The sequence below is a fragment of the Pleurodeles waltl genome, chromosome 1_2, assembly GCF_031143425.1.
Source record: "Pleurodeles waltl isolate 20211129_DDA chromosome 1_2, aPleWal1.hap1.20221129, whole genome shotgun sequence".
NCBI classification, from domain to species: Eukaryota; Metazoa; Chordata; class Amphibia; order Caudata; family Salamandridae; genus Pleurodeles; species Pleurodeles waltl.
This window is the reverse complement of record NC_090437.1, coordinates 171,947,347-171,968,190: the sequence shown is the minus strand read 5'-3', so window position 1 is coordinate 171,968,190 and position 20,844 is coordinate 171,947,347. Positions and strand designations below refer to the sequence as shown.

General features: G+C 46.7%; 1 protein-coding gene across 12 annotated transcripts in view; it reads left to right on the top strand.

The window, feature by feature from the left end:
• Positions 1-2,510: 2,510 nt before the first annotated feature.
• LOC138299112 (zinc finger protein ZFP2-like) overlaps positions 2,511-20,844 on the top strand; it is a 193,739-nt gene continuing 175,405 nt past the window's right edge. For 2 of the 12 annotated variants that reach the window (XM_069237204.1, XM_069237214.1), the window contains exons 1-2: positions 2,647-2,913; positions 3,654-3,885. In XM_069237204.1, the coding sequence (XP_069093305.1) occupies positions 3,808-3,885 (78 nt within the window). In that variant the 5' untranslated portion in view covers positions 2,647-2,913; positions 3,654-3,807. Of the gene's footprint in view, positions 2,914-3,653; positions 3,886-20,844 lie in introns of all 12 variants that reach the window. The other 10 variants (XM_069237225.1, XM_069237167.1, XM_069237191.1 and 7 more) reach the window with 9 other exon arrangements.

Genomic DNA, 20,844 nt, shown 5'->3' with positions numbered 1-20,844 from the left:
GACCGAAGGGAAGGACAGAGAACTCGTACCAAGTCTCCGCCAACAGAATTGGAGGAACCGTCTGTGAGGTTCGAAGTTGGGAACTGAAAGATAAGCGTCTTTTAGATCTAATCGGACGAGGAAATAAACCACCCAGGAATTGAACTCCTTCAGGTTGAGGACTAACCGAGAGCCACCTCCTTTTTTCTGAACCAGCATATCGAACTTACAAACCCGCTTGGGGTGTGGTTCGGAGCGGCAAATGGCGCGTTTCTGGAAAAGACGGTTAATCTCGATGTCTATGAAATGACCGTCTGTTTGGGAAAAAACAAGGGGACGGGGAAAATTCGCCTGATGCGGCGGAGCATAAAATTCTATCTTGTAACCCTGAACCGTCTGAAGGATCCACGGATCTTGAGATATCCTTTCCCAAGCTGTTAAGTGATCTTTCAATCTCCCTCCCAAGAAAACTTCCGAAAAGGGAATGATTCTCACCTGAAGATGGCCCTTCGACGGAGCGGGCACCGCCTCTGTTGCAATAACCTCGGCCTCTGCGGGCTCGGGAGGGGTAGAAGCCCGACCTGGAGTAGTATCCTTGTTGGTTGTAGTTACCTGAGGCGTGATTGAAGCCACTGCCCGGCGCCTGGCCTCTGAAGCGTCCGGCCCTGGCAAAAAGGCCTCTGTTAAACATTTTCTTCATGGAGTATTGGGCTTTATCCAAAGCGGAAAAGGTGGCAATATACCTCCCTAGGTCTTTAACAAATTTGTCTCCGAAAAGCAGACCATTCGCCGCTGGGCCTGCATCATTGGGGGCTAAATCTGCCAGTTTCGGGTCAATTCTCATGAGAAAGGAGCATCTGCGTTCTGTCGACATGGCACAGTTCGCATTCCCTAGTAGACAGATTGCTCGTTGAGCCCATTCTAAGATTGTCTGCGGGTCAAGAGACGATTCGGATTCTTTGGCTTGGATGGCTAACTCAAGTATTTTTGTGATGGGGCCAGAGATATCAAGAAGTCGGTCCTGACAATTATTCTAAGCACGATCCAACCCCTACTTCGGATCTTTCGAGAATTTTCGCATAAAAGTCGCCATGTTTGGATTCATGTCTGGAGTCTCTGTTACCTTGCACTGGAGTGAGGGGCGCGGGCATTCCGAGCAAAGGGTATTTCTAACCTCTCGGTCAAACCCCTTGCGGATATGGTTCTGAACATATTCCGCCACTTCCTCACATGGAAGCCATTCAGTGGACCTTGGATGTACTATATTTTCTGGATCAAAGGAAAGGTTACAATAAGAGGAACTACGCTCTTGTGTGTTGCGAGATTTGCGTTTACGCTTTCCTGATGGTTTGGGGTCCTCCTGATCTGAGACTGAGGACTGCGCAGAGGAAGAGAGGTCGTCCGGCCTAGATTCTCTATTACCCTCAGAAGCGTCTAAGGAGGAATAGACATCATAGCCGTGATCCTACATCACTGAGGCGGCCATATTTGCTAGTATGTCGGCCGAGGATAAAGGTCTTTTCAAGGCTCCCTGGGACACAGCCAGGTCTGGAATTTGGTCGGGTTGCGAACCAGCTTCTAGCAGAGGGCGACCCCTCAGTTCACGCTGCCCAAATCATCTTAAGGGCTGGGCAAAGGGTTTTAGCGCATTAATAAGAGCCTGGTTGACGGAGTCCTGGACATGATATCCCAGGGCTTCCACTAGTCTTTCCTCCATGTGTTCATCAGCAAAATCAGGTTGGTCCTGATAGAAATCATCCTCTCCGGTGTAGTACGCCATGTTCACAGAGGAAGATGGAGGAGATCACGGGGGATTTGTCCTTCCCAGCCGGAAAACAGGTCAGTACTTAGCTGACTTGCACACAATTCTTTTAAAGTTTAAATATTATTGATAATGGCACAATAGTAAATTCAAGCGTGGAGGGAGCTCCTGCTAACCCCTCAGCCGAGCTGTTTATGTTGTAATCGCCCCATCGGGTGTTCTGGGCTCAAGCATTTCAAATTTGGAACGAAACACGCTAAAAATAGCCTTTTCTCAGGCTTCGGCGCGTTGCACACAACTCGATCTCCCAGGTTCTGAAAGAACGAGTAGTGCGCATGCGCGCATGTGGAAATGAAAAGAGGACTAAGCCTCTAGCGCGCGCCGCGGTCTAGGAGTCGGAACAACTCCAAAGCTAGATGCGAGCGCGCCCGCCGGCAGAGCCGGCTCCCACACAATGAAAATGAATAATGAAAGCGAACAAAGGGGGGGAGGGCGCGTCACTTAAAAAGAGTGCCTCAGCACGTTCAGAGCCCGCTCCCGCTCCACTTTGTGCCAGATAATAAAACAAATAGAATACACAATAGTATAGAATGAAGTGAGATAAAAAAAATACACTTATCTCTTGGCAAAGAAAGAGGAAGGACTACTTCACAAGGGACGGTTATATGGACAGGTTAATGGTGATTGGTGGACTGGAACTACTGTATTTATGGGAAATGTAGTTATTTTGTTTTGTTAAATTTCATTGGCTGCTGTGTTTTGGCAGTTAAGAGAGAGAAAAGCATATTCCGAAGCCTCCGGTCCTGACAGAATACAGAGGACTAATCAAATAATGTTCAACGGGTGTCAACACTAGCGCCGGTGAGCTGGAGTCCTCAGCTTTCGATGAATTACGAGAAATGAAGTGCGCGCGCTCAAAGTGGAGACACGCCTCGCTTGAGCATGTTCAGTGAAGCAAGGAGGCTGTTTGCACTCTGGGCATGCTCCATGTTGTGCCTGGACATAATTCTCAACTCAGTTCCTGAGAGCACCCTCAAACGGGAGGGGGTCCGTGAGGAGGGGTGATTGATACTCGATGCTCACGCTGTTTAGATGCAGCTCACGCACTGACTTCTTAACTGGAAAATACATTTAGAAGCAGGAGAGGAATGTCCCAACGAGTATTAGAGAAGGTGCGTAACATCTGTGCAGAACCTGCGAGTAGAGTAACGCCTACCCCAGCATGTGTACGAAACAATAGATAGATATTTATGATGGCACTAGTACTGTACATAATTGGCACTCAGAGGGCCCTTTTTGTTGTAAGAATACATCATCGTTAGTTGATCACCACATTTGAAAGACAGTAAGTGGCACTTCTCTTCATTGTTTCGAACAAGTATATAATGACGTTCAAATGCATGGAGTGAAGGGTAAAATAAATCATAGCGGAGAAAGTCAGTGTTTTCAAGTTAACTTGCGTTGACTTCGAGATCTTTGCTTTGTTGCGTAGTGCATCAGTGCTGCAGCAGCGTGAAGGACACAGGCACACACAATGGATGGTGTGTGGAGTGAGCTGTCCCCCCCAATCCCTTTTCATTGTCTAATCACATGTACTGTGACACGTTTGAAGGATGGGTGTACGTAGGTATAAGTGACAGTCCTCGTGGAGGGTGAAGGTGACATAATGTTCTGGCGACATAACAACAAAAAGCAGATCAGAGCCTGGGCAGTCTAATCAGGTAAACTAGTAGAAACAATAGGACTCTGCAAGCGAATTTGTCATGTCTCAGGGTCAATCAGCAGATACATGCAACAGCCTGCTGCCATTGCCCAACTGTTCCAATCTTTGCTCAGACATGGAGCAATACTGGAGTTAGACAACAATTGATACAACTAATATAACATTCATCTAGATGCTTTATGTCCGTAGGCTGTGTTCGAGAGACTATGAACTGCGTGGCACATTGCAAGATTCTGGAAACTCCTTTGGGGCCAACTACAACTCTGACATTCTTCAATGGAGCAGCACCGGGTTCATCTCTTAGTCTAGGGAGCCCTGTGGTTGTTTCTCCCGAGCGTTTGATATGCTGTTTGGGGCTGCTTCTGGAGCGCTACGGGACTGTCTGTGCCCCACTGCCAAGTCACTCATTGGATACGTCTGGGTAGGTAAATGCTTACAGCTAGCGTAATCTCATCAGGAGGCCAGAGTGATTGTTTTGATGGAGGATGGACAGGCTGTACTTCAAAATGTCACTGTCTTGGCAACATCATCCGCTTGCTTGAAGGATAAGCACAGTGTCTTCCTGTCATGGCGTGCTGTTGAGTTGGGCCATTAGTGTTAGGGCAACCAGCCCTTCTGATTAAGCTATGTCTTTGTCATGTCTGAGGCATCAGTGTTTATTCATTAACAGTGATACCCTAACTTGTAGGTCAAACCATTACAGAAGGCAGAACAGTTGTCGTGGGAGGGTAGGAGGAGAGTGCATGATGATGGCTTACCATTTATTCTTCCATTAGGAATTCACCATCTGGTCATGGTGAACTTGGAGCAGGGATCCAAGGGCACTTGAGTGTGGCCTGTTCCTCCACTCTACCCATCTAACCTGAGCTCCTAGTGGAACACCAAGCTGTTGATCACAGCTCCTTCTCTGGTGAGGATGTCCTTACTGTTTATGGATTGTACTGTAATTGGTAATTTCTGAGCTGCTCTTCACAGTCACTGCGACTAAAGGTATGTTTTTGTCTGCAGTAGAGAGTAGGATCTAATCTTTTGCTTCAGATGTGACGAGAAACCTGGCATTTCGGTTCTTCAGGATATGATGGGTCTTGGAATAGGACAGTCAGTGAGCATGGCTATTGTAGTATGTAAAACATCATAGTCTTTGTCCCTTTCATTGTTTGTGTGTTTGTCTGTGATGCACTCTGCTGGTGTTGTAAGAATCTTCCACAGCATCTCCAGATAGTAGCAAACCCGATAATTTACCACAACAGGGCTTTTTCTATGAGGCAATATCAAAGGCACCCTCGGGGCCAAAAACCTATTTTAAAAAGAATATGTTTGTGGTGAATCTGTGAATCAACAGGATTTCTTTAAATATAAAAGCACAGGCTCATATGCCTTCAAAACAAAAGGGGGTGGCAGCATAATGGATTTAAAAGGGGAATGTGGCATGCCTCCTCACTGAGCCTTCTGCAGGTCCAGAGGGCCCCATCCACGGGGCCAAATCAATTTAAAAGGGGAGGTGCGTGCAGTCCCCTCCCTAAGCCACATTGAAGCCCCACGGATCCCATTCCCCAGTACCAATACATTCCTTGAGCCTCTTCAGTCCTCAGGGATCCTATCCCATGGGGCAGTTTTCTAATGTACACATGATGAGTGCCAGCTGGGGCCACAGGGGCTCTGGGTCTTCCCCCCGTAGCCCTCAACAAAAACAAAACATGTAGGTGTCACAGGTGGGAACTGGAACACCCACAAAAAATATAAAATGAAAACGTGTATAATAAATGAGCTGTTAATTTATTATTCACTACTCGGGTATGGTGCGCTCCTTAAAGCGCTAGGATTTATTTTTTTAAGTACATGTTTTCTTGCTTATGGTGCCCCTAGAAGAGGCATTGGCCCAACCAAGCATTTCCTTTAATGTTACGGGGATGCTGAGAGTTAAGCAGCCCCCCAGCAACATTATAAAAAATATTAAGGGCCTGATTTAGAGTTGGGCGGAGAGGTTACTCTGTCACAACGGTGACGGATGTCCCGCCTGCTGACATATAAATCCCATTATAACCTATGGGTTTTATACTGCGGAGGACTGGATATCCGTCACTGTTGTGACGGTGTAACCCCTCCACCAAACTCTAAATCGGGCCCTTAGTCTCCTTGAGCATTAAAAATCAGGAGAGCTTACCATATTTATTTAAAGCTCCTAGCTGGAGCTCTATGCTGTGCAGCTGCAGCGCAGAGTCCCCTTGTAGTGAGTTCTATGGCTGCACTTTGTAGATTTAAAAATGTTAAAAAAAAAGACTCAAAACACATAGATTTTTTTTTTTTAACGAACTTTATTACATTTCTTTATGACAGTCACTTTTATTAAACATTGCAAGGTTTGAATTGAAATACTAGATGTTGTCAGGCAAATCCCTAATCCCACCCTCTTTCTTATAACATGGTTGGAGTTATTCCCTATCCATTGGTGGTCGTAACCATGTAATGCTTATTAGTCGACTGTACCCAGGAATTCCTCTTTGACTTCTAGAAATTAGTCAAAAGTGTCCATGGTGCCCCAGCACATTTAGCAAGTCCCCTGGGCCCCCAAAGGCCCAGTTTCAGTTGTACCTGCTCAGGCTGTATGGAAGCGTTCAGCTTCCAATTGGAGCCTAATACAGGGTATGACATCTCTGGTGGCATCCGTGGGGTCCTAGGGGAATCAGTCAGGTGCAGGTCTCGGAGTGTGGGCTTGACCCACCGGCCAGAGCTGCAATCTTTTTGTCCGGGCAACGACCCATACTCTTGGCCATAGTGATATCGGCAACCTTTCCTGGCATATGGGGTTGTTGTGGTACTCAGTGTTGTGCAGGCTCTTCCGGTGCGATCACACTCACTACAGCAAACCCTCCTGGCATATGGGGTCGCCGATAAAGGCAGACACTAGTCTCAACGCACCTGGACCAATAAGTTCTCTGGCATATAGGGTCACTACAGTGAGGCAGCTTGGTCCTAGCACTTTTCACACGGTGCTACTTACACAGCTCACATCACAGTGGCCCCTCCTGGCATACTGGGGTCGCTGACCAGAATCTGCATGCAGGCAACGACCCAATCTCTGCCGCAGCTGACACCTCAGACCTCGCAACCAGAGTCCACTTGACTGGGCTCCCTACTAGACCTCACTCACTCCAATGCTCTCCTCTTCATCACAGGGCACACTTGCCTTGGCATGCAGGCAGGTGTTGGTGCTCCATGCTCCAGGGGAGATAGTCTTGGTTTCTCTCACCCAGCTCTAAGACTAGCAGGTCTTGGCCCCCAGACCTGGTCACAGGTAGAAGTCTTCCAGAGCTTCTCCTCCTTACACAGCCTGTCTGGCTGCTTGGCAGATTACAGATTCTGGGGTCTTAACCTCCCCTGCTTACAGTCCTTTTCCAGACACCAAATATGATTTAGGGTCTGAGTCTTTGAAGTTTTGTATTGGGGTTCTGCTTCTTTTAAAATGTACATTTCTTCTTTTCTTATTTCCTCTTGAAAGACTGTCTGTCACAGCAGATAAGACTGTGAAGCTGATGTCACCTGGATGTGAGCCACAGTAACATGTGCATCAAGAGGTTAGTCCTGGACTCCCAGCCCTACTCTTTATAATTCCCTTTTCAGCCCCAGCTCCTTTCCTGAGATGTGCCTAGGCCCTTTCCTTGTGATCTAACACTGAATCAAAGAGCAACCATTTGAGGTGTACAGGGAGAATCCCTTCCTCCAGTGTGTGTCTCACCTAGATCACAGGAATGCAGCATTACATAAATCTGTCTGTGGAGATTCCTCTACTCCTCATATCTTTGCCTGGCATGCAGAGGCCTCCCAAAATGGAACCCATTGCCCTCTATGTAGTGTACCATTGCAGGCACACTTGCACTCAGTGTATATTAACAGCACACTTACTCTCCAGTTCTGTCACCTCCATGCATTGTGTCACTACTGGGACATATGCATTCAGCACACACATTCATTCTGACCACAATGCTCAGTACTGTAGCCTTTCTGTATTGTACCAGGGTATGCTATGTGCAAACACCCACACTCCAGCACACAAACACCCACCATGTGTGGGCTGCATATTTCATCCCTTAATGTATTATATTTCACACAAATACAACCAGCACATGCTTCCATTTGGCACAACTGCCCAGTCCATGTACATCTCTCATGTAATGTATTCCCTGCAGTCATACATACACTTAGTACATGCACTAGCCACACATATACTGCACAGTACTGCTCTAACCCTGTACTGCACCCATCTCTGGCACACATACATCCAATTCTGAGTCACTACTCCTGCATTGCGCAGTACTCCACATCTACATGATTTAGGCCTAGGGTGAGTTAAGCACACAGCAGAAGAACATTTAGAATGATAAAGGAGCCTGTAGGACTCACTCCATTGGCACAGGGAAAAAGGACCTATTCACTATTACTGATCACTCACTACATGGTATGCTTCCACCACCATGCTAGTGCTGCTTAACTCTCGATGAAGGTGGTTCCCTTCCACCCCTATTAGGGTAGCGTTTCTGGCACCTTTTCCGGTCCAACAAGACCACTATCTGGGAGACAAGCCTATGTCATGGCATGGATCACACATAATCTGTTTGCCTGTGACAACAAATCAACGTTAGGGATCCAGGCAACAGTGCAGTTGGGCACTCTGGCAGAGGTACGCATCTCTTACCATGCAGAGGACTTTTACATCCCAATAACATTGATGACAACACTGTACATGGTGGGTGGGAGTTATAGTTACTTTATGTCATGAGTTACAGTTACTTGAGATAACTATAACACATGGTTTTGTACATTCAAAATGGTACGCTTTCACTGACATTTTCACCTATCTATAACGTTGCTTTAACCTTAATTTTTTTCAGTGAAAATCAATACATATACATATGTATGTGTGTGTGAGTATTCAATTAAAAAACAAAGGTTACAACTTATTTATAGTTAGGATAACTTTATTCTTTCTGTACAAACCAAATTTGAACTACGCAAACATTAGAAATTGTAAAGTTTGAGTTATACCTTACATTTATAAATTATGCACAACCTTCACACGTCCATAAATAATGTTTTCTGTTTGTTAACCGCACAGCTATAAGTATAACTTCCTCCTTCTCTATGCACTGCCTATACCCTTTCATATTACATCATGGTATACCTCTGTAACTACAGCAGTACATTCTGATGACAAGGCAGTATATATTTGGCTAATGGCTGCCTTTACAAAATTAAAAGAAAGACATATTTTTTTACTACACTTTAGCTGTGTTCTTGAATAGGGCCCTAAATATAGGCAAGTAGTAGTTTTTATTGTTGGTCCCTACCTATTTCTGCCTTATTAAAGTGTTAATAGCTACGGAAATGTATTTATATTTTTCGATATATTTTTTAAAACGTTTATGGAGTGCCGCCCTAGTATCTGGGAAGTACCATGTTTTTAACAAATTCACCTTTAAAAAAAAACAGAATTGAAGTAACGCAGTAATTTATTGGTATATCAACTTTAATTGCACCTTTCAGAAGTTAGCACAGCTGAGGGGTCAGCTTGTAACCTGTACTCGCCAATGAGGTGACCAAATCTTTCCACAGTAAAAACATCAGTTTTACGTTTTTCCTACCAGAACCTGTAAAATATATGTTCTGCCCCTGAAAAATACTGGACCTTTCCTTAGGGCTTAGTAGGCCTGATGACGTACTCATATTGGAGAGAGAGATTTGGCTTTGCCTTTGGTTTAAATGGCAAAGCCAGGCCAGCAGTTTACAACTTCTCTTCCAGTCTGCAGAGGCAGACTGGGAGACTTGGTTTACATTTGCCACACCCAGAGAGGCACAAACAGTGCTGCAATCCCTGGGGTGACTCTCTAACTTACATGCCCTGGGTACCATGTACTAGGGACTTACAGGTAAGTTAGCTTATGCTAATTGGGTATAGCCAATGTAACATACATGTTTTGGGGTCAGGGTACTGACACAAGGTCTGGTTACAGGCATCAGCGTACTCTGAATAAAAAAACAGCAGCATCAGTCAAAACAACTTGGGTTGACCATACAAAAAGAGGCATTTTATATATATATATATATATATATCTCCACACTCCTTGAAGTATAAAGAAGACAGGCACTCTGTGTTCCGAGTGAAATCACATTTAATCCACTTGGCAAAATGGAGAACAGGAACGTGTTTCAGCACTTTCTGCCTTTCTCAACCTGTTCGACGCCATGTTTACTTGACTTTCAACCCCATACGTGACCATTACTAAACAAACAGTTTTAAATTCCAAGTTCCTTTTTCTTTTCATAGCGGGTATATCCAATATTATCACCACTTACACAAAACCATATGGTCAAAATTTGAAAAAAAACTATTTGTATGAGCTTTGCAATATCAGTCTTTCAGCCCAAACTTCACTCAACGATATGGACCATTTACGGGACGATCACTTTCTACATTACTATGGCAATTAACGTTTCAATAACTTTTGTTCATAGTCCATATTCCCCACTTTGGATAACAAATAAGCAGTCTGCATACTGCCTAGTGTTAATGTTCCATATGCCATAATTCCTTATATAAATTCCATATATACATTGTCCCTATCTTTCATTATTCCAATAAAGCCCTTGTGGGCATAGACATATCACATATCTGGCCCCCAAAAGATCAATCAAATTTTAAGATACAAAGCTCTTCTGCTTCTGCATATTATTCTTATTGACCAGCCCTGAAAAAAACAATTAAAAACAACATTAAAAACATTGACAAAATCCCCTAGAAATATTTTTCTAAACAGGAGCAGAGATGCATTTTGACAATATTCTCATTTTTAGAAACGTACATGCAATTCCTTACTACAATTTAGTCCATTAGGTACTTTAGTATCAAAGACTATTATGTATTTGGAGTCAAAGATTCTCAACTTTTTTCTCTGTTGCTTCCTCTTACGTCTTTCAATATACCATCAATCACACTATACTTGAGATTATCCACTCTCCCAACATGTACTTCATGAATATGTCTGGCCACTGGATACGTCATATCATCATTTTGTAAGGCTCTCAGATTTAAAATTATCTTTTGGGCTTGTACTATAGTACTTCCCACACACAATTTTGTTAGCTGTACTTCAGAATATAAACTACAAAATCACTCCCACAGTTCTACTGTATCTTAATTCTATGTACTACCATAACTCCAATCACAACTCTCTTGATATTTTCCCCATTCCTGCATGCTTTAGATTTGGAACACTTGAAAATCAATCCCCTTGTTGTAACCAAGTATTCCTGCATCTACGTTATCTAATATCACTATTTACTAACATATATTTCATGGACTTTTCCTCTGCGGAATATTATCTGGGGGCATTGCCTATATCCCCACCTATCCGTGGATAACTCCTTAATAGGTGCCAGTGTTTCTGCAAAACTGCTCTAACTTTGGAGTGTGAACTATTAACGTTGTTATGAATCTCCATTGAGACTCCTTTGTAGATCTCCTCTGCTTTTCTTTTAACAGTATACTCTCTCTAGAGCTCCACTTTTCTACATGCTTCAATAATTGTCGTCTCACACTAAATGTCTCAAATATATATATATATATATATATATATATATATATATATATATATACACACATATCGTTAAACCTGTCAGCTCTTGGCATGGTTTCGAATGTCTTTTTGTCTTCTGACCTTCTGTTTTTGACCCAGTGCTGAATTTCATTTTTGATGCCTTTAGGATTCTGGGACCTTTGCCACTGCTGATCAGTGCTAAAGTGCAAGTGCTCTTTGTCTAAATGGTATTGGTGATTGGTTTATCCATGACTGGCACGTTTGATTTACTGTCCCTAGTACAGTGCACAGTGTGTGCCCAGGGCCTGTAAGTCAAATTCTACTAGTGGGCCTGTAGCACTGATTGTGCCATCCAAACGAGAATCCCTGTAAACATGTCTCAGACCTGCCACTGCAGTGTCTGTGTGGGCAGTTTGGAACCCAAACCATCCTTTTACTACATGTAAGTCACCCCTAAGGTAGGCCCAAGGCAGACCCCATGGACAGGGTGCATTGTATTTAAAAAGTAGTAGATTACTGGTGTGTCTTACATGCCCTGATAGTTAAATACTGCTATATTTGTTTTTCTTTACTGCAATGGCTTTCTGATGGATACAACTACCTTTGGATTCCTCACCTAATGAATACTCCCATGGCGCCAGCATTCAATGGAAATCTTCTTACTAGTCTCTGCACGTCGACGAGGACGTCACTCTAGCCCACGCGACGCCGTCTGACGTCATACAGGCAATAAGAGGTCCTCGACGACGTGCGGACGTCAGTTCCCTTTTTTCCGTGCATTTGAAACGGTTATCTTCGAGGGAGCAACTGTTACTTTTGTGGTTACAGTGTATTTTTGCTGCGTAGTCTTTCGCTGTGGTAATAATGTCGCAGAGAAAGTCTGGATTCAAGCCTTGTCGTGAGTGTGGAGGCAAGATGTCGGTGACGGATCCTCATTCCGATTGCCTTTGGTGTTTGAGCTCCGACCACGACGTCTCGACTTGTGATTCATGCCAGCACATGAATCCAAAGGCCCTCAAGGAACGTGAGGCGAAGCTGTTTATGGCGAAATCGAAGGAGAAGCATCACAAGAAGTCTTCTTCTCCAAGACATCGGCGTCATCGAGACTCCCGGCGCCGTAGAGAATCTCGGCGTCATTCGAAGGAGACTCGTTCCAGGTCTTCGGATCGGCGCCGAAGGACATGGGAGATCAGTCCCACGGTTACGCCGCATCCTTCGACGCCGTTGCCCTCTCCGGCGTCTCCAACTTCACCTGGACAGGCGTCGGTGATTGAGGTATTGGAGCCTCAGGTGTTTTCTCCGGCGTTGCAGACGTCGAGGCCGGCGTCGGGGTCGCCTCCGAGACAGGCACCCCAGTATCCGGCTTTTCCCACCCCTGGAGCCGATAGTTCCGCATTCTTGAATGCGATGTATGCCATCTTCCAACAGATGGCTCCAGGGGGTGCTCCGGCTGGGCCTTTGGCCTTTTCATTGGGTGATCCTGCGCCTCTTCGGCCGGCACCCTTTATGCCCTTTCTCCCTTTTGGGAATGTGGGCTCGGCGCCAGTGTCGGCGCCGGTGGCCGCTCCGGTGGCTTCAGAGGGATTGGCCCCGGGGATTTCCATCCCGTCGACGTCGGGATTTCGGCCTGTGACTCCGGTGTGTCCATCTGCTTCGACTGCTCTTTCGTCGGCGCCGAAGTTACCTGTGGCGCCGGACGCGGCGTCGGTGGCTTCTGAAGATCGGCGCCGATCTTCGACTTCGGCGGAGGCATTGTCGACTCCGCGTATTGAACAACGGCTTCATTCGAGGAGACGTGCTCTCCGTGTATTAGAGGAGCAGGAGTACCAACGAGCCCTGGAGGAAGGAGAGCTAGAGGACTCGGGTGATGGGCTGCGTGGTCTGGAGTCGGCCAGTGGGCTGGACACTTCCCCTGAGTGGGATCTTTCGTCCCCGGGAGAATACACTGAGGAGGCTGCTTCCTTTCATGCAGTGGTACGGAAGGCAGCTAGTTTTTTGGACCTGCCTTTGCCGGTGGTGGAGGCTAAACAAAACCTTCTAACAGAGGTGCTACATCCGGCCTCAGCTGCGGCGGAGCCTCTTTTGCCATTTAATGACGCTCTGCTGGATCCGGTGTTAGAGGTGTGGAAGAGGCCGGCATCTTCCCCAGCAGTTCACAGAGCCGTGGCCAGGAGGTATCGGGCGGCTCCGACTGACCCTGGTTTTCTGTCTAGGCACCCTACGCCGGAGAGCTTGGTGGTGCAGGCCTCCTGTTCATCCAAGTCAGCGCCTGGTTCTTTCCCGACGGTGCCTGGGGACAGAGATTCAAAGAAACTAGAGACGCAGTCCAAGAAGATTTTTTCGTCCTGCAGTCTGGCGTTGAAAGCCACCAACGCAACCTGTATCCTGGGGAGGTATATTCATGCTCTGATGGATGACATTTCCTCATCATTTACAGAGCTTCCCCAGGGTCTTTTGGATGTTGTTTCAAATGCCCAGGCTGCTGCGACCCAGATTATCCAGACGGGACTGGATACGACCGACTCGGTAGCCAGAGCAATGGGCACAACTGTGGTGGCAAGGAGACAGGCCTGGCTCCGTAACTCGGGCTTTTCTGCGGATGTACAGTCCACATTGTTGGATCTCCCGTTTGATGGGGACAAACTATTTGGAGCCAAGGCTGATTCGGCCTTGGAACGTTTTAAGGAGAGCAGGGCCACGGCTAAGTCGTTAGGGCTCCAAGCTCCTTCTTCCACGGCCTCTTCCAGATTTTTCAGGAGGTTTCGTGGATTTGGGCGTGGCTCTTCCTCCTCTTCCTTTCGGGGAAGATATCAGCAACCTGCCTCTTCCCATCCCTATAGATCTTTTAGGGGGAGAGGTAGGGTCCGCACCAGAGAAGCCTCTCAGCAGCACTCTGCCTCTTCCTCATCCTCTGGCGGGGTGCAGCAGGGGAAGCAGCCTTAGGCTTCCACCATTTCCCACTCACTCCTCTCCTGTAGGGGGAAGATTACAGCATTTTCTCACCAAATGGAAGACTGTTACAACGGACACTTGGGTTCTCAGTGTTGTGGGAAAAGGCTACACCCTTCCCTTTCGGGAGTTCCCGCCCCTCATCCCGCCCGCCCTTCTTATTGTTCAGAAGAACACCTCCTGTTGCTAGAACAGGAGGTACAAGCCCTCCTTTCAAAGGGCGCGGTGGAGTTGGTCCCAGAGCAGGAAAGGGGTCGAGGATGTTACTCAAGGTATTTCCTGATTCCCAAGAAGGATGGTCGTTTGAGACCAATCCTGGACCTGAGGATCTTGAATTGGTTCCTCAAGCAGGAAAAGTTCAAGATGCTGACCCTAGCACAGGTGCTTTTGGCGTTGAACAAGGAAGACTGGATGGTGTCTGTCGACTTGCAGGATGCTTACTTTCATATCCCGATACTCAAGTCATACAGGAAGTATCTCCGGTTTGTGGTGGGATCGCAGCACTATCAGTTTGCGGTCCTTCCGTTTGGTCTTACTTCAGCACCTCGAGTCTTCACGAAGGTGATGTCGGTGGTTGCGGCAGAACTCAGAAGGAAGGGGATAGCAGTATTCCCTTACTTGGACGACTGGTTGATCAAAGCCAAGTGTCCGGAGCTTGTGTCGCATCATCTGCAGTCAACAACCCAGTTGTTGTTCGACCTGGGTTTTTCGGTGAACGAGCCCAAATCTCACCTAGAGCCCTCTCAGCGCCTCCTGTTCATAGGGGCAGTACTGGATACAACATTGGGTCGGGCCTTTCCTCCGCCTCAGTGGATTCAAGATATTCAGGATTTGGTTCCAATGTTTCGAAATGGAGCGGTAGTTCCAGTCCTCAAGGTCCTTCGTCTGCTCGGTCTGTTTGCCTCCTGCATTCTGTTGGTCACGCATGCTCGCTGGCACATGAGGGCTCTTCAGTGGTGCCTCCGAAGGCAGTGGTCTCAACACAAAGGGGATCTAGAGGGTACTGTCAAGATCTCCAGAGATGCTGCTGTGGATTTGAAGTGGTGGATTGCAAGCAACAATCTTTCACAAGGAAAGCCGTTCCAGCAGTCGCCACCAGTGGCCACAGTCATAACGGATGCTTCCACTCTAGGGTGGGGAGCTCATCTGGGGGATCTGGAGATCAAAGGTCTTTGGTCTCCAGAGGAACAGATGTTTCACATCAATCTGTTAGAGTTACGGGCTGTACGTCTGGCTCTCAAGGCCTTCCTCCCTTCCCTTCGTGGTCAGTCGGTACAGGTCCTAACGGACAATACTACCACGATGTGGTACATAAACAAGCAGGGAGGAGTGGGGTCGTACCTTCTCTGCAGAGAAGCTCTTCGACTATGGTCCTGGGCAAAGGACCATCAGATTTGCTTGATAGCAAACCATCTGGCCGGAGTCTTGAACGTGCGTGCGGACAGTCTCAGTCGCCAATTCTCGGCAGACCACGAGTGGCGTCTCCATCCAGATCAAGTCCGTTTAATCTTCCAGAAGTGGGGGTTTCCTCAGGTAGATCTGTTTGCCACTCGAGAGAACGCGCATTGTCCGTTATTCTGCAGCCTCCAGTATCCGATGCAGGGAGCGTTGGGGGACGCGTTTCAAATAACCTGGTGCGGCCAGTTGCTTTACGCGTTTCCTCCCATACCCTTGATTCCTCGAGTATTGAGGAAGATTCGCCAGGACCGGGCTCTAGTCATCCTAATAGCTCCGGATTGGCCAAGGAGGGTATGGTACCCCGACCTTCTCCAACTCTCAATGTGCCCTCCCCTCCGTCTCCCTTTCAGGGCAGACCTCCTCTCGCAGTCGCAGGGGCAGGTTCTACACCCCAACCTCCAGAGTCTGCACCTACATGCCTGGAGATTGAACGGGGCAACCTGAGTTCCTTCTCTCTCCCGCCTGAGGTAGTGGATGTTATATTAGCGGCCAGGCGACACTCCACTAAATCTATCTACGCTAATAGATGGTCTAAATTTGTTGCGTGGTGTGGAGAGAGGCAGATTGATCCTTTGCATGCTCATCTATCGGACGTTTTGTCTTTTGCTCTGTCTCTAGCGCAGAAAGGTTGTGCAGTGGCTACCATTAAGGGTTATTTATCGGCCTTGTCAGCCTTCATATGTCTTCCAGACCAACCATCTTTATTTAAATCCCCTATTGTTATCAGATTCTTGAAAGGTCTTCTAAATAAATATCCTCCAAAGCCATTCGTTATGCCGCAATGGGATTTGTCCTTGGTCCTGACTTTCCTTATGGGGTCCCCTTTTGAACCTATGCATTCTTGCCCCTTAAGGTATTTGGTTTTAAAAACAGTCTTCCTGATAGCTATAACATCAGCAAGGAGAGTGAGTGAGTTGCAGGCCTTATCAGTAAAGCCCCCTTATACAACTTTTTATGGGGATAAGGTGGTGTTGAGGACCAAGGCTGCTTTCCTCCCGAAGGTTGTTTCACCTTTCCATTTGGCTCAGGCAATTACTTTGTCCACGTTCTATCCTCCGCCTCATCCTTCCAAAGAGGAAGAAAGACTGCACCGTCTGGACCCAAAGAGGGCGTTGAGCTTCTTTATGGATAGAACAAAGGATTTCAGGCTGGAGGATCAGCTGTTTATTGGATACGTGGGCAAGAGGAGAGGAAAGGCAGTCCACAAGAGAACACTATCCAGGTGGGTTGTTCTTTGCATTAAAATCTGTTACTCTTTGGCAAAGAAGGATCCTCCTGAGGGCATTAGAGCTCATTCCACTAGAGCTAAGTCGGCCACTTCGGCCTTGGCCAGAGGTGTTCCTGTGGTCGACATCTGCAAGGCCGCAACTTGGTCGTCCCTTCACACTTTTGCAAAACATTACTGTTTGGATTCTGAGGTTAGAAGGGACGGCCATTTTGCACGGTCAGTGCTGCAGGATTTCTTGGTTTGACCATTTAGGCACCCACCGCCGGGCGTGGTACTGCTTTGGGACTCTATTCATTAGGTGAGGAATCCACAGGTAGTTGTATCCATCAGAAGAACGAGTTACTTACCTTCGGTAACGACTTTTCTGGTGGATACATTAGCTACCTGTGGATTCCTCACGGTCCCACCCGCCTCCCCGTTGCCTTTCTGGTCTTACCAAGTAATCCTTGAGTACGCTCCTCTTGGTCTTTGAGGGTGCAATAGATGTTGTATATATTATATTTATATATATGTATATATGTATATATCTTTGTGTATATACTTGATGTGTATATATATTTTAAAAAGAGAGAGTTATATATATATATAAAAGATTTACAGTTATTCATGCAATGTTGTGTATTTTTACAATGTAATGGGATGTTGCCTTGCTCTTTCATTGCATTGCCTGGTTGTTCTCATGCACGTAAAAAATGATTGGTACTGACGTCCGCACGTCGTCGAGGACCTCTTATTGCCTGTATGACGTCAGACGGCGTCGCGTGGGCTAGAGTGACGTCCTCGTCGACGTGCAGAGACTAGTAAGAAGATTTCCGTCGAATGCTGGCGCCATGGGAGTATTCATTAGGTGAGGAATCCACAGGTAGCTAATGTATCCACCAGAAAAGTCGTTACCGAAGGTAAGTAACTCGTTCATCTCTTCCATAGGGTAACAAGGGGATTGCCTTGAAATCTCTTTTAAGTATAATTTCCCATTGGGAGTAGTTAGAAATGTTTAGTGTGGGGTTTCTGAACTCACAATTTAAAAATACATCTTTTGGTGAAGTTGGTTTTGAATTGTAGGTTTGAAAATGCCACTTTTAGAAAGTGGGTATTTTCTTGCTTAACCAGTGTGTGCTTCTGCCTATCTGCTGAATACACGTCTGGGTCTGGATGAAAGTAGTTTGTGCATTCACTTTAGAGAGTCACACAAAGGGAGCTGAGGTGTGCCCTGCATACCCTGATGGCCCATTACTAGGCTAATGGGTCTTCCTGAGCTAGAGTGGTGGGAGGAGCTGACACTTGCACCTGCATAGGGCTGTGCCTGTCCTCACACAAAGCAGTCTCCAGCCCCCTGAAGTGTGTCTGGGGCCAGGGAAGGGAAAGGCAGGGTCGTGTGCATTACAAAGACTTCTCTTGGCAGTTTGCCTACTTCAAAGATAGAAATGAGTGTATGTACTGTACCTTCAACCCCACAAAGTTAGAACCCTTCTGGACTGAGGACATTCTGCCAGGAAGAAGAGCTGGATGCTATGGGAGGGACTGGCACTCTATCTGTTGCTTTGTTGTGCTGGCCTGCTGCTTGCTGCTTCTGTCCTTGGAGTGAAAGGACTGGAATTAGCATTTTGCATCCTGCTTTCCAAGGTTCTCCAAGGGCTTGAACTGAGCTTGCCTCCTGTCAAGAAGTCTCAGGGCCATCAAAGACGTCACCTACCAGTGCCTGGGCTCTCTTGCTGAGAGTCCTGACTTGTCAAGTGGTGCCAAATCCAGTTCCTGGGCACTTGAAAGTGAGCTCTGGGGCAACCAAGAAGAAACTAAGCACATTGACTCCAGAGCGACTTCGGAACTGGCACCACTCTCCGACTCTGTACCGCCGCCTGCCCCGGAGTTCCCCCCACCCCCGACCTCAACGACTGGACCTGGAAAACAGGCCGACTCCGCTGCAGCACAGCATGAGTGCCATGTCACTGATGTCCGTACGCCCGACTCTGAATCCGTCGCAGTACCTGTGGCCCTGTGGGGTGATTGCGACACCTCAAAGTCGACACCTCGCATCTTGACCTGCTGGATTCATAGGCCCCGCGGATTCGTGAGGAACCAAAGCCTCGCCACCAATGCTGCATCGCCTCCCCTGCAACCATAAGGAACCAACGCCCCACCTCCCCTGCCTAGCAGTAAGGAACTGACGCCTCACCTCCCCAGTAGCAGTAAGGAACCGACACCGCACCGGCTCCAGCCACACCTCACCTCCCTGACTCGGTGCAACATCTTTGTTTCCTCATTGTTTTCCAAGGTACTCGACCTAGGGTCCGTGCGACTCTGTGACTGGCCCGCGCTTCCTCGCAAGTGGCATCGGACTGTTGGGAATGACTCTGTCAAGGCGCCGTGATAGCCTTAGTTAGAGCTATTGTGTTGCTATGCGTTTTACTAAGATTTAGTTTTTGAAAATTGAAATCTTTACATGTGTATGTTGGATTTTTGTTATTTTGGTCTTGTTTTACTCAGATAAATATTGGCTATTTTCTACACTGGTGTGGAGTACTTTTGTGGTGTTTTCACTGTTTGTGTGTGTGTGTGTACAAATGCTTTACACATTGCCTCTGCGATAAGCCTGACTGCTCGTGTGAGCTGGGGTTATTTTTAGCTGTGTGACTCCCTTCCCCTGACTAGAGTGAGGGACCGTACTTGGACAGGGTGCGAACCACTGCCAACTATAAACCCCATTTCTAACACAGAAGCAATTGTTTGAAAATAACCCCCACCAGCCCCGGGGACGCCTCCTCCCTGGGGCTGAATTGAAATAATGAATGGGGTTTGTCGTGGGCCCCGGGGAACATGACCTACCTGGTGCAAATTCAAGTGTTGGAGGGGGCCACATGGCCTCCCTCAAGGAGCCAATAATGGTCCTGGGGACCTCCACCCACCGGGGCCGTCTCCTGCTATGTCCCGGGGTTCACACCTCTGGGACATAGCTATTTGCTATGACTTGGCAGGAGCTTTGACGGCTCCCGCTAAGTCACAGCAAACACTCCAGTTTCAGCAAGCAAGACCTGTCAAACAACTCTCATTTGCTGGGAACGCACGTTTCCTCTGTTTCCCTGCTTGCAGACATGCAGACAGGGAGCTCTATGTTTAGCAGCTGCCTGTCTGTGACAGCAATGCCGGCTCCCGCAGGAAGTGGGAAGCCAGCTGGGACCACCGGGCCTTGAGGATCCCCCCCTGTGAACCCATTGCACACTGGAGGGCACCCAGTAGAGATAGCCAAGCTCAGGGTATGGGGTCCAGCAGGGCTCGAAAAATCATGAAAATGTTACTAGACCTGCAGTTCGAGTAACTTAAATAATCTACTCGATCTAACTGTAATGTACTTGACCTGTAAACGGGTCTCAAATTGTGTGATACTAGGGAAATAGTTTACAGAGCCGCCTTTTTCTAAAATCTCACATATGATTGCACCTTCAAATATGTGAGCTCAGCATTTCTGTAGTACAAAAAAACCTCTTTTGTTTGATTAGGTAGACTAAAGTTTGCTGCATGCATCACAAGAATCTAGCCCACATATCCATTAGGCCTAGCCCACATATCTAGGACTTCTTTTAGTTTACTAACAACTTTGCCGTCAGGGCAGGAGTGTTTCTCAATTTGTTTAAATACTCAATTGTAATAAATATATAAATAAACCATGATGCGGTAACATATTGTTATCTACACACAGTAACTTTCCAAGAAATGTCCCAAAACCTCTTCACTAACTTGCAGCTTTACTGATAAAACTATATAGTGTATTAACAATCTGTGAACATTGGGTTTCAGAAAACATATCCTTTGCACATCAACATGTAAAGTATTCTGATTTGTTTTCCTCCTATTAAAATATTTTTTTATCACACAGAAATATAAAAAAGGGCTTTTACAACTGCTGAAATATATTTTGAAATGTTTGTACAGCTGACTTAGTCATTAAAATGTTGCATGTTAGGAAAAACCTGACACCCTATATCCTTTTATTTTACATTTTAAGCAGCAGGTCACACAGTTCCTTACAAAGTCCTGGAACTCTGCAGTCATAAGGAAAATTATTTGTAAGAAAAACTGACTTTTGACCTCTGTTTGTGAACACAGAGCAAATGTGACATAAGAACAAGATTTAAAGGCATCTTTTATTGCCTTTCCA